At 30.2% G+C, this 15,519-nt stretch overlaps 1 protein-coding gene across 3 annotated transcripts in view; it reads left to right on the forward strand.

The window, feature by feature from the left end:
- LOC126745065 (Krueppel-like factor 7) overlaps window positions 1-15,519 on the forward strand; it is a 193,977-nt gene that overhangs the window by 76,267 nt on the left and 102,191 nt on the right. For all 3 annotated transcript variants that reach the window (XR_007663420.1, XM_050452754.1, XM_050452756.1), the window contains exon 3: window positions 5,765-5,842. Coding sequence is in view for 2 of the 3 variants with exons in the window: in XM_050452754.1 (XP_050308711.1) it covers window positions 5,765-5,842 (78 nt within the window). In the remaining variant the exon portion in view is untranslated. The remainder of the gene's footprint in view (window positions 1-5,764; window positions 5,843-15,519) is intronic.

A 15,519-nucleotide genomic window follows, 5' to 3' on the forward strand; every position in this document is an offset into this window, starting at 1 on the left:
TTAAACATATATTTTCGAACCGTGGATCTTTGAACCGGAATTGTACATACATTTATATATTTCCATAATTATTGATGCACTAGGTGACTTGAGTTTGAATCAAATGAGGTCAACTGAGCTACTTTCAGGGTACAGCAAAAGAAAAACCTCTGAATTTTGGTTTTAAGCAATTATTTTCTGCAAAAAAACCGTTTTTCATTAATACTACCCTTAACCCCCCCACCCACCCCACACAACTTACCAGTAAAAAATTGTTTTCAAAAATCGTTGTTTTCCAAAAAAATACGCATGAACAACAGCTGGTTTTGTCGTTAATATCTAATATAATAACACAGTTTGTTTATTTAAATTTGATATAATTATATATATGTTAATTAATAAATATTTAATACAAAAACTGTGCTATTAGATTGGATATTATGGGCGAAAAACAGTGATTTTTCAAAAGAATTTCTTACTGGTCAGACGTTTGGGGTGGGTGGGGGGTGTAGGGGTTGTGTTTATGAAAAACAATGTTTTTGCAGAAAATATTGACAGAAATTTGAAATAAACCCTTACAAGCAGTCAAAGTGACTCAGAGTTCTGGAATAGACCCTCAAATTACCTTCAAGTATTTGAAACGAGTTTTTGAGTAATTAGGAGATTCTTACAGGCAGTCAAAGTGACTCAGAGTCCTGGAATAGATCCTCAAATTACCTTCAAGTATTTGAAACGAGTTTATAAAGTCTGTTTGAAAAAATTGACATTAGACTGACATTCTCAACTGTAAGTGAAAATCAATTACAGGCATTTAAGAGCAGTTTTCAGTTATGGAAAGTATAAATCCTGAAAATGAATTTAAAAATAATTAATCTATCCCTGTATAGTAGGCAAGCTCTACGACTTTTTTGAAAATACCTTAGTGAGAATTCTTCCTAAATCATCTCTTCAATGATGGTCCATTCTATTTGCTTAGTTTCATCCCTTGTCCTAGATCTTCTTCATCTTCAGTTGTTATTAGGACTTATATTGAGGTTGTAATAAATCATTTCAATGGATTTTTTGCATGTACAAAGAAGAAAGCTTAAGACTGAAGAAAGCCTACGTATAAAGACAATGAATTTCTCGCCATACTATAGTTTAAAGGAATTTTTTAATAATTAGCGTTTAAGTATTCTTAGTTTTATTGTAAGTTATTTTAATGTCTGTAAATTATATGTTATCACCACTTGACGACAAGAACCAGGCAAAACTTTAAAACCATTAGGAACCCATAAATAAATGACTATTTCTTTGGGTATCGGGTTACACAAATGGATCTAGGGCAACTTAAACCCAAATGAGGGACACTTGGGTTTTGGCACAGATGTAAATAGCTCTTTACTTCTGTGGTTTTGGCCTGAAAAGGTGCATTTGTCGGATACAGAACCCTATTTTAGCTTAATTTAGTCGTTTGCGTTTATATTAATATTTTTATTCTCTTCTGTCTTAATCTGATTTCATTGTAATAAAATCCGTGTGTTATTTAGAAATCGTTTTAATTATTTTTGAGCTTTACATATATTATCCTGTCTTGGCTTTGTCTACAGTTTCTATATTTATATTGACAATAAAGCATTTTTTCAATTCTATCGTCATGTCCATTCACTAACACTCCTGGACTATTTTGAAATGTATTTTATTGACTTTTTATCTGGTTAATACACTGATCAGAAAACACCAAATTTCGCCCCTCATTTCTGACCTTAAATCATAAACTTTTCTAGACCCACTAATAATTATATGGATCCGCATCCTGGTTCTTCTGTACAAGAAATGGGCTCTTTAATGTCAAACGTTTCACACGATATTGTTAGAGGTTAATAATATAAAAAAGAAAAAAAAAACAATCACGGATATTTAAGAAATCATCATGGGTCACGCAAGCTAAACTCTTCGGTCTCGATCTTAATGATGACTCGAGTTTTTAATTTATTATGGGTCAAACACTAACACTGGAATATGATTAACATAATAAAGTGAAGATCGGGCGTCATAAAACACATTCCATAGGAAAATGTCAACATCAACATCGTATAACGCGGCATATATAGAAAGCAAGAGAAAAGACAACGACAACGATATAATCAAAGTCTCGTTGTTATATGATGTATTGCCGTAAGAAGATGCGTGCAATTTATCTGTGCCTGATTTACATATATAAGGCGACCCCCTTTGTCACTATATACACCGACCATTTTATCGTTGCTCATCATAAAAACACCAATTTGGTTGGGAACACGTGGGTACTGCCGCAGTGGGTAATCGCGATATGGCGCCACCGTTTTCTAAATCCGGTATATCGGACCTCTTATGGCTTAGATTTATTGGTTCGTTCAGGTTAAAACACGGATTTGATACGAACCTTTGCACCGCTATTAAATATACATGATACTTGGGCGTATAATCGTGATCCGGATACACATAAAAAAGATTCAAAAATTATAACTTGTTAGAGTAACCAATCCAATAATCACACATAAATCAGAAGAAAACTAGCTTACAAACCTGGAAGGTACAGACACATCTCGCGCGACATCTCTGGACGCACGTAGAAAAACACGTGAAGAAACAGCTCTCGCCGCTAGGAGGCCAGTGGCGGGACTTTTAAATCGAGATAAATAAATACAGTGTAAATAAATGTTTCTAGTAGCTTTAAGTCATTGTGTTCAGTGTGGACGTGTGTAATAAATCAGTTGACGACTATTATTGTGTACTGAGTGTTTTAATTTAGACCTAAAGGAACTGTAAAAGGGCTACATTATTGAGAACTAAAGCATATAATAGGGCTTAAAATGCGTGAAATAATATTAAAAATGCTTCAATTGACTGAAAGATATGAGGAAAAATAGTCGAAAGCTTGGAACATATAAAAAAATGACTTGGAAAGACTGTAAATGCCTGAAAGACTATATGAAACTCCTCGACGTGAAGGTACAAAAAATTCCTTCAAATGCCTGAAATAAACAAATTGTGATGGAGAGAACTGTGTAAAAGTAAGCTTCGGTAGATAGCAATTTGTAAATGGCTTAAAATAAAAAGGGGCGCAGTGTCTAAAGATTTTATTTATCATTCATGTAGAAACAGTTGTGTTCTAATTTAATTAAAAGAATTGTGATAATTAAAAAATGCATAGTTACTCGAACAATTTTTTCTTATAAATATAGATGAGAAATAATACCAAATACAAATAGGGACTTTGGGCTTTTTAAAAAATTGTACTAAAAAAACCTTGGGCGTGGCCCAGGTACTTATTGCACCAATACGCAATTCCTCCAATCATTACATTTTTTTAATTAAATTGGAATACCTACTTTAAGTTACTCTAGTCAAACACAGGGTTTTTTTGTAAAATTTTTTAATTTTGCAAATGAAATTGCAAAAGTATTGTGCAAATCTATTAGAAAATTTATACAAAAACAATTTATACATGGCCAGAGCCTACACATCGATGAATAATTAATATATAAACCCCTTTTTGAAAAATAGTCAAAAATCTTTGAATATAATTTAGTGTACCTTGTTCAGAACTTTTTAGTGCTCACTAGTGTCTATTTTTCAAATCTCTAACCATAAAAAATGACCTGGAAATAGAGAGCGTCTCTAATCTAGACGCTTTTTTACATTAATTAATAGACCCCCTGGACATATTTCACCATATTTTAAAAAATAGTTAAAAACCTTTGAATATAATTTAGTGTACCTTGTTCAGAACACTTTAGTGCTCACTAGTGTCTATTTTTCAAATCTCTAACCATAAAAAATGACCTGGAAATAGAGAGCGTCTCTAATCTGTGCCCTGTATTACATTAATTAATAGACCCCCTGGACAAATCTCTCCATATCTTGAAAAATAGTCAAAAACCTTTAAATATAATTTAGTGTACCTTGTTCAGAATACTTTAGTGCTCACTAGTGTCTATTTTTCAAATCTCTAACCATAAAAAATGCCCTGGAAATAGAGAGCGTCTCTAATCTAGACGCTTTTTTACATTAATTAATAGACCCCCTGGACAAATCTCTCCATATCTTGAAAAATAGTCAAAAATCTTTTAATTTAATTTAGTGTACCTTGTTCAGAACACTTTAGTGCTCACTAGTGTCTATTTTTCAAATCTCTAACCATAAAAAATGCCCTGGAAATAGAGAGCGTCTCTAATCTGTGCCCTGTATTACATTAATTAATAGACACCCTGGACAAATCTCTCCATATCTCGAAAAATAGTCAAAAACCTTTGAATATAATTTAGTGTACCTTGTTCAGAACACTTTAGTGCTCACTAGTGTCAATTTTTCAAATCTCTAACCATAAAAAATGACCTGGAAATAAAGAACGTCTCTAATCTATGCCCTCTTTTGCATTAGTTAATAGACCCCCTGGACAAACTTCACCATATTTTGAAAAATAGTAAAAAATCACTCTCTAGTGTCTTTTAGAATAACTTCATTTAATCTTAATTTATTAATTAATTTAAAGAGTTATATTAATTAATAAATATTAAGTGCTGCTTAGCATTGGATACGCATAGAGTTTTTTTACAATTTTTTTAAAATAAGTATTGGTTCAAGTTCCTTACAAAAATGAACTACTTATGCATGGGAGCGTATTTTAAACATAAGAATTGTCATAATAAAAAGATCCTTAGTGATGCGAGGTCTCTGGCCACACATAGAGTTTTATTCTGTACAATTTTTTAAAGCCTTTAGGAAATTGTACAAAAAAAAAGTATGCGTGGCACGCAGCTATGCATCATTAATAAATCCTTTAGAATAACTTAAGCATATAAATTGTAACAATCGCGACATCTCTGGACACGCGTGGAAAGCTGAAGACGCAGCTCTTGCCACCAGGAGGCCAGTGGCGGGACTTTTAAATCGACATAAATAAATACAGTACAAATAAATGTTTCTAGTAGTCTTAAGTCAGTGTGGACGTGCGTAATAAATTAGTTGACTATTTTTGTGTATTGAGTGTTTTAATTTGGACTTAAAGGAACAGTAAAAGGGCTACATCATTAAGAATTAACCCAATCCTGAAACGTATAATAGGGCTTTCAATGACTGAAATATTAATAAAATTAAGTATGGATAGTAGGAAGAAATTTGCTTTAAACATCTGAATGATATTAAAAACTATATTATCGAATCTCGAACTTTCTTGGTTTCAGAGATATGAGCCCCTTGAAGTGTCAATTTTTTTAAGCAGTTTTTTAAATTTTCCAACACTAATTATTATTATTATTTTTTTAAAATAGTAGTTCGACGATTTTATAAGAAGAAGCCGTGTTCCAATTATTAAGGTAACGTTGGTTTTACGTTGATCTCAACCCTCAATTCAATGCTGAATAGATGTGTTATTAATGTTAGATGATCTACGTACATATACAGAGAGAGTTTTAATTTTGACAAATATGTTAGAAAATTTGTACATATCTTCAATTATGCATAAGAATTAGGATCATAAAAAAATGCCGGTGATTTGAAGATCGACTGGGTCGTTGAGTACCATAACGACGACATCACGTAAAATATTGGCCAAAAACGTATATCCCATAATAAAATTGAAATTACTTGTCGATAAATGAAACGAGCAAAGGTCACAAATAGCAATAACGCTCGTTGATGTTAACGATGACAGGTTTAATGCTGTTCAAATGACGGTCGGCTCGGTTCATTAACTAGTTTTAATTTATGTTAATTAATTATTGTCATATATGTATATAGAAATATTTATTATTAATTTCAGGACGAATGTCAGACCGACTCGACCAGGTGGATCGGGGCACCTCGTCCAGGTGTTCCTATGTCTCCTACGGCCCCAGAGGTGAGTTCGGATTAGTAAATTATGTTTTTTTTTTTTTTAACAGAAGCTTGAGCAGAAATGTTCCAGAGGTTGCCAAAGAGTAAATTTTATTTGTTTTGTAAATTTTTCTTTAGGAAATAATATGTCGCACGCAAAACCTTCCCCAAGCAACACATCATATATTATTATTGTAAGATATATATTTATTCAACGATTATACATACCCGTCAAATATTTTAAGAAATTCTTCTGAAAAATCACTGTTTTTCATCCATATTATCCAATCTAATAACGCTATTTTTATACTAAATATTTATATATAAAATTATATCAAATTTAAATAAACAGTGTTATTAAATTAAATATTGCATAAATATTTACTGCAAAAACATTGTTTTTCATCAACACAACCCTTAGCCCCCCACCCACCCCAAATATTTGTCCAGTAAGAATTTCTTTTGAAAAATCACCGTTTTTTGTCCATAATATCCAATCTAATAGCACTGTTTTTGTATTAAATATTTATCAATATACTTATATTTAAATATATTAAATTTAAATAAACAAATTGTGTTATATTAGATATTAACAATGAAACCAGCTATTATTCATGCGTATTATTTTGGAAAACAATGATTTTTGAAAACAATTTATTACTGGTAAATTGTGTGGGGTGGGTGGGGGGCTAAGGGTAGAATTAATCAAAAACGGTTTTCTTGCAGAAAATAATTGTCTGAGAAAAAAATGCTTTTTAAGAAAATTATAGCTGATAAAAAAATCTATAAATTTTGTATCTATACTTTTTTCACATAACCTTAAGGTTTTCGAGTAAAACGTGAAAAAAAAAACCCAATTTTATTCCTCAAAAGTAAGGCATATCGCATTTTTTATCATTTAAAAAAAAATCGGGTCGGTTAAATTATGGCAAAGTTGCTGAATTTGGTACTTAACAAAATGCCGTTTTAAAATTTAAAAAATTCGAATAGTTCTGAAGATATTCGGGAAAAAAACCGAAATCGGAAACACTTTGTTAAAAGCACTTTTTCTGCTCTACAAGATGACGTTTTCAGAATTAAAATACAACGTTTTGTTTTTGAGATATCATCATCAATTTTTTTTTTCATATACGGCCCTGGATTTCTATTAACTTATTCTATTGAACTACATTTTTATGAAACCTATGACCTATTAAACTTTTTTATTTTTCAACCGACTTAATAGCAAAAACTGACAATTTCCATAATTAAAAAAAATTGTTAATACGTACCTGCTTTTATTTATTTTTTTTTTATTAAGTACCTAGTATTGATTTATTAATAATAAAAACCAATGCATGCCGTATATTTTTGCAATTGGCAATTTCATCAACAACTATCAATAAGCTGACGAATGTAAGCAAATATGGAGGAAATTTAACGCGTTGTTGATATTACAAAAACGAAACGTCGTATTTTAATTCTGAAAACGCCATGTCTTATTCAAAGTCTAGTTGTAACAAAATAAAAAAGATTTTTCCAGATTTTGGTTTTTTCTGGATATGTTAGTTCCGAAATTTTTTTAAATTTTAAAACGGCATTTTATTATAAGTATCAAATTTAGCAACTTTGCCATAATTTAACCGATCTTGTATCTCTTAAGGATTCTGTTTACAAATAGCAGAAAATTTCGGCATTTAAAAAAATTGACACGGGATTTACATATCTAGTTTTTAAACTCGATTATTACACTTCAAATATTTGATGAAATTCTTCTGAAAAATTACTGTTTCAATCAATCAAATTTTAATAAACAGTGTTATTAAATTAAATATTGAATATATATTTACAGCAAAAACATTGTTTTTCATGAACACAACCTTTACCCCCCCACCCACCCCATACATTTGTCCAGTAAGAATTTCTTTTGAAAAATCACCGTTTTTGTCCATAATATCCAATCTAATTCCACTGTTTTTGTATTAAATATTTATCAATATACTTATATTTAAATATATTAAATTTAAATAAACAAATTGTGTTATATTAGATATTAACAATAAAACCAGCTATTATTCATGCGTATTATTTTGGAAAACAATGATTTTTAAAAACAATTTATTACTGGTAAATTGTGTGGGGTGGGTGGGGGGCTAAGGGTAGAATTAATCAAAAACGGTTTTCTTGCAGAAAATAATTGTCTGAGAAAAAAATGCTTCTTAAGAAAATTATAGCTGATAAAAAAATCTATAAATTTTGTATCTACACTTTTTTCACATAACCTTAAGGTTTTCGAGTAAAACGTGAAAAAAAAACCCAATTTTATTCTTCAAAAGCAAGGCATATCACATTTTTTATCATTTAAAAAAAAATCGGGTCGGTTAAATTGTGGCAAAGTTGCTAAATTTGGTACTTTATAAAATGCCGTTTTAAAATTTAAAAAATTTCGAATAGTTCTGAAGATATTCGGGAAAAAAACCGAAATCGGAAACACTTTGTTAAAAGCACTTTTTCTGCTCTACAAGATGACGTTTTCAGAATTAAAATACAACGTTTTGTTTTTGAGATATCATCATCAATTTTTTTTTTCATATACGGCCCTGGATTTCTATTAACTTATTCTATTGAACTACATTTTTATAAAACCTATGACCTATTAAACTTTTTTATTTTTCAACCGACTTAATAGCAAAAACTGACAATTTCCATAATTAAAAAAAATTGTTAATACGTACCTGCTTTTATTTATTTTTTTTTTATTAAGTACCTAGTATTGATTTATTAATAATAAAAACCAATGCATGCCGTATATTTTTGCAATTGGCAATTTCATCAACAACTATCAATAAGCTGACGAATGTAAGCAAATATGGAGGAAATTTAACGCGTTGTTGATATTACAAAAACGAAACGTCGTATTTTAATTCTGAAAACGCCATGTCTTATTCAAAGTCTAGTTGTAACAAAATAAAAAAGATTTTTCCAGATTTTGGTTTTTTCTGGATATGTTAGTTCCGAAATTTTTTTTAATTTTAAAACGGCATTTTATTATACGTATCAAATTTAGCAACTTTGCCATAATTTAACCGATCTTGTATCTCTTAAGGATTCTGTTTACAAATAGCAGAAAATTTCGGCATTTAAAAAAATTGACACGGGATTTACATATCTAGTTTTTAAACTCGATTACTACACTTCAAATATTTGATGAAATTCTTCTGAAAAATTACTGTTTCAATCAATCAAATTTTAATAAACAGTGTTATTAAATTAAATATTGAATATATATTTACAGCAAAAACATTGTTTTTCATGAACACAACCTTTACCCCCCCACCCACCCCATACATTTGTCCAGTAAGAATTTCTTTTGAAAAATCACCGTTTTTGTCCATAATATCCAATCTAATTCCACTGTTTTTGTATTAAATATTTATCAATATACTTATATTTAAATATATTAAATTTAAATAAACAAATTGTGTTATATTAGATATTAACAATAAAACCAGCTATTATTCATGCGTATTATTTTGGAAAACAATGATTTTTAAAAACAATTTATTACTGGTAAATTGTGTGGGGTGGGTGGGGGGCTAAGGGTAGAATTAATCAAAAACGGTTTTCTTGCAGAAAATAATTGTCTGAGAAAAAAATGCTTCTTAAGAAAATTATAGCTGATAAAAAAATCTATAAATTTTGTATCTACACTTTTTTCACATAACCTTAAGGTTTTCGAGTAAAACGTGAAAAAAAAACCCAATTTTATTCTTCAAAAGCAAGGCATATCACATTTTTTATCATTTAAAAAAAAATCGGGTCGGTTAAATTGTGGCAAAGTTGCTAAATTTGGTACTTTATAAAATGCCGTTTTAAAATTTAAAAAATTTCGAATAGTTCTGAAGATATTCGGGAAAAAAACCGAAATCGGAAACACTTTGTTAAAAGCACTTTTTCTGCTCTACAAGATGACGTTTTCAGAATTAAAATACAACGTTTTGTTTTTGAGATATCATCATCAATTTTTTTTTTCATATACGGCCCTGGATTTCTATTAACTTATTCTATTGAACTACATTTTTATAAAACCTATGACCTATTAAACTTTTTTATTTTTCAACCGACTTAATAGCAAAAACTGACAATTTCCATAATTAAAAAAAATTGTTAATACGTACCTGCTTTTATTTATTTTTTTTTTATTAAGTACCTAGTATTGATTTATTAATAATAAAAACCAATGCATGCCGTATATTTTTGCAATTGGCAATTTCATCAACAACTATCAATAAGCTGACGAATGTAAGCAAATATGGAGGAAATTTAACGCGTTGTTGATATTACAAAAACGAAACGTCGTATTTTAATTCTGAAAACGCCATGTCTTATTCAAAGTCTAGTTGTAACAAAATAAAAAAGATTTTTCCAGATTTTGGTTTTTTCTGGATATGTTAGTTCCGAAATTTTTTTTAATTTTAAAACGGCATTTTATTATACGTATCAAATTTAGCAACTTTGCCATAATTTAACCGATCTTGTATCTCTTAAGGATTCTGTTTACAAATAGCAGAAAATTTCGGCATTTAAAAAAATTGACACGGGATTTACATATCTAGTTTTTAAACTCGATTACTACACTTCAAATATTTGATGAAATTCTTCTGAAAAATTACTGTTTCAATCAATCAAATTTTAATAAACAGTGTTATTAAATTAAATATTGAATATATATTTACTGCAAAAACATTGTTTTTCATGAACACAACCTTTACCCCCCCACCCACCCCATACATTTGTCCAGTAAGAATTTCTTTTGAAAAATCACCGTTTTTGTCCATAATATCCAATCTAATTCCACTGTTTTTATATTAAATATTTATTAATATACATGTATATAATTATATTAAATTTAAATCAACAACCTGTGTTATATTAGATATTAACAGTGAAACCAGCTATTATTCATGCGTATTATTTTGGAAAACAATGATTTTTGAAAACAATTTTTTACTGGTAAGTTGTGTGGGGTGGGTGGGGGGCTAAGGGCAGTATTAATGAAAAACGGTTTTTTGCAGAAAATAATTGCTTGAAAACAAAATTCAGAAGTTTTTTCTTTTTGCCGTACCCTGAAAGTAGCTCAGTTGAACTCATTTGATTCAAACTCAAGTCATCTAGTGCATCAATAATAATGGAAATTTATAAACGTATGTACAATTTCGGTTCAAAGGTTTACGATTCGAAAATATAATATGTTTAGTCCGGCTCGAAGGACCATACGAAAGAGTTCTTAAGCAATCTAAGTCACCTTGATAAAAAAAAATATAAAAATCACTTAATTACTCATAAGCTTATGCCTAAGTATAACGAGGTTTATGCTAAAGGTTACACTTAAAGTGCTTGAGACTATGTGATGTTTAATTCTGGGCAATGAGAGCTATGCGTAGCATACATGACGTTCCCTCTCTTAAGTTCATCTTCAGGGCCTTACTCTTTTTATAAGTGAAAACTGCTATCAAGTGCCTGTAATTGATTTTCACTTATAGTTCAAAATGTCACTCTAATGCCAATCATTTCAAAGACACTTCATACGTTGTACTGGTGCATCAAAGCCTTCTGTTTGTGAGTCTGAGTCAGTTTGACTGCCTCAAATACTTATAAGTTTCTTTCAAATACTAAGGTAATTTGAGGAATTATTCCAGGCGTCTGAGTTACTTTGACTGCCTATAAAAGTCTTTTAGGTAGTCATAAACTTCTTCCAGGCACGTAAAGGTAATCTAAGGGTCTATTTTAAGAGTCTGAGTCACTTTGACTGCCTGTAAGAATCTCCTAATTAATTATAAGCCCCTTTCAAATACTTGAAGGTAATTTGAGGAATTATTCCAGGAGTCTGAGTCACTTTGACTGCCTATAAAAGTCTTTTAAGTGGTACTAAGCTTTTTCCAGGCACTTAAAGGTCTATTTCAAATTTTCTGTCAATATTTTCTGCAAAAACATTGTTTTTCATAAACACGACCCCTACACCCCCCACCCACCCCAAACGTTTACCAGTAAGAAATTCTTTTGAAACATCACTGTTTTTCGTCCATAATATCCAATCTAATAGCACCGTTTTTGTATTAAATATTTATTAATATACTTATATATAATTATATCAAATTTAAATAAACAAACTGTGTTATTATATATTAACGACAAAATCAGTTTTTATCCATGAGTATTATTTTGAAAAACAACGATTTTTGAAAACAATTTTTTACTGGTAAGTTGTGTGGGGTGGGTGGGGGGGTAAGGGTAAGATTAATCAAAAGCGGTTTTTTTGCAGAACATAATTACCTGAGAAAAAATGCTTTTTAAGAAAACTATAGGTAATAAAAAAATCTTTAAATTTTGTATCTATACTTTTTTCACATTTTATTTCTCGAAAGCAAGGAATATCGCTGTGAAAATTGTAGTAGTAGTGCCATTTTTTAGCGCAAATAAATAGAAATTCAATTTTTTTAAGATAAGTCATTAACTTTTGAGAAATATTCAGTTTTTTTTTTAATTCTAGACAACTTTTCATTATCTAGGTTCAGAAATGCAGTTTTTATATTAATACTGTTAGTATATTTATCAACCGCATATGGTCAAGGTATATTTATTAAACTGTACAATATACGTTTACTATATACGATTCGGTTTACAAATAGCCTAAAATATCAACATTTAAAAAAATTGACACGGGATTTACATATCTGGTTTTTAAACTCGATTACTTCACCTCTAATATTTGATGAAATTCTTCTGGAAAATCACTGTTTTTCGTCCATATTATCTACTCTAATAACGCTGTTTTTATACCAAATATTTACATATACAATTATATCAAATTTAAATAAACAGTGTTATTAAATTAAATATTATATATAAATTTCCTGCAAAAACACTGTTTTTCATCAACACAACCCTTACCCCCCCCCCACCCACCCCATACATTTGTCCTGTAAGAAATTCCTTTAAAAAATCACCGTTTTTGTATTAAATATTTATTAATATACATATTTATAATTATATTAAATTTAAATAAATAAACTGTGTTATATTAGATATTAACAATGAAACCAGCTATTATTCATGCGTATTATTTTGGAAAACAATGATTTTTGAAAACAATTTTTTACTGGTAAATTATGTGGGGCGGGTGGGGGGCTACGGGTAGTTTTAATAAAAAACGGTTTTTTTTGCAGAAAATAATTTCCTGAGAAAAAAATGCATTTTAAAAAAATTATAGGTGATGCTCAAGGTATATTTAGAATAAACGTATATCATAATATACTAAATTAATTCCATTAAAGTGCTCTCGTTAACCACAAAACTAGATCGCAAACAACCAATTCCTTCCCGGCAACGTAACGTAAGGTGGTTTCCACGTTAATTTAATTGTTATTTCAGCGTTTGTAGAGCGTCATTAAAAAGGACGCGCACCATTTATCTAAACTTCGTCTATTTAAATGTCACTCAAATACCCACCTTCGGGGCCAGCAACAACCAATACATAAATAAAATAATGGCGAGAGTGCGAAGTTAATTCATCAAACCGAATCAGCTGAGAAATCTGTAGAATTCACCTTCCCACCAAACGACCGTAAAACTTGCCTCGTTGAGTTTTAAATAGTAGTTGCACAAAAAAAAAACGATTTGTTGGTAACAATATCAAAATCACGAATATTCAAATATCGGTGGTCATCAATATTTAGGGCAAAGTGTTACGTAACGACGCCTAATTCGAATGCATGAACCAAAGTCGATCCACCCGTTTCGCTTTTTTTTTTGGGGTAAAGTCCAATGTCATTTTTGTTTGAGCGTCGTGATTTGCATCGCAATTAATTAGCGCACTTTATACAATTGGTTTTACTATGGGTATTGAATTCATATGTCATAGGACAGTTTGTATAGTCCCAACTACCAAAAAAGACCTCGAGGTGTGTCAACATTATTTACAAGAATACCGATACTGATGTTGTTGCTTTCTTTACATCTAGTTTCCTAAATTCCACACACAAACCAACTGTGCTAAATGATCCGTGCCAAAAAAGGAAATAGGAATCCAATTAAGCTTATTGTCGATCGATGATTGACAAAGAGGTACGCGTTAATTAGAACTGGAATAATAGTAATTAACCAGCTTTGTTCGACGACGTTATAGATTGTTAATGTGTGGGATTGCTTAATGGATGGATAATATAAATTGGCGTTCAGCAAATAAATAAATGAGAAGAAAAATGTTACAATCACTTTAAGAGTGTGTGTGTATAAACAGATCTTACCGAGAAGGTAGTCCGTGAAGGACCAATTGGAAAAAATTTGCTTTATTAGTTAATTATACAAGGTGGATTTATATGTGTAGGCACAAAAACTCTTAAAACAAAAAAGTCTTGGTTGTCCTGTCCCAATATATGACACACGAATTGTTTATCTGGAAAACGATTAGAGATACACAAATAGTGTTTTATATTTATTTAATCACAACACTATTTTCTTTTAAATAATCAAAAAAGTTGGTTAGAAAAATCTTCTAAATAAATATATACCATTAAAAAATGGGCAATTTTCTGTATAAATTAAGCGTAAACACCATATAATTAAATTCAAAAAAGATTGGAGGGACACAAAGTCAAATGGTCTCAAATTATGTTTATTTAAAAAAAAAACGATTACACGTGTTTCGCCCTAAGGCATCATCAGATCTAAAAGAAAATAGAAAGCAACCCTACTACAAAAAACAACAATGCGTGGACACAAATTAGAATATTGAGATATGACTTACCGTTAAAGCTATTCGTTTAACACCACAAACATTTAAGTTAAAGCAAAAAATAATGCTGACGTTCACATTAAAAAGTAAATAAAATAAAAGTAAACAAAACAAGCAGAATGAGGTTAAGTTAAACGGGAGAACGAAAATAAAGTAAAAAAATAAATATGACTTGGTCGAGAAATGAACCAGCGACCATCGGGAACATAGGCAAGCGCTAAACTTACGTGCTATCCAGATCGCATATTTGTAAATGACGGACGCGTCCGCTGAAGGATGTACCCCGAACTAAATTTGTATGTAACAGACGAGTCCGCCCTACGCGTCTGATATTTATCAGGCATTTTACTATATTTTATATAAATTTTGAGGATTTGCAATGGAGTAAAAGTGTGAAAATTTTTTTAATATTACTCAAATATGTTTCTATGGCTGATCAGAAATTTTCACGGTCTTCCTCAATATTTTTCATAATAAAATTATAGTGCTCTGTCCACTTTGTTTTCACAATTTCGGTCGAATAATATTGCTTTTTTCAATACTTGTATCAGACTCCAATAGTTCTGACTATTTTAAACTAAACTCCTGGACAAAATTATCGCACCACTTGATTTTTAGAGATTTTTTTTTAATAAAGATAAAAAAATAAGCAAACTTATAAGCATTGTTAACTATGCATTATTAATTAACAAAAACAATTATATTCTATTTAACAAAACGAGATTTAAGTAACTAAATTCAATACAAGGAAAAGCATCGATTTCCACTCACTTCAATTTTGATACAAAAATAAAACAATAGACCCATAATGAATTCTTAATAACGTGTATTGCCACCTCTAGCTGCAATGACCGCTTGAAGTCTTCGCAGCATTCCTCGTATCAAATTATGAAAACTTTTCTGCGGATGTATTCTCACTCCTCACGAGC

Source organism: Anthonomus grandis, chromosome 15 (assembly GCF_022605725.1).
Source record: "Anthonomus grandis grandis chromosome 15, icAntGran1.3, whole genome shotgun sequence".
In the NCBI taxonomy this organism is placed as follows: Eukaryota; Metazoa; Arthropoda; class Insecta; order Coleoptera; family Curculionidae; genus Anthonomus; species Anthonomus grandis.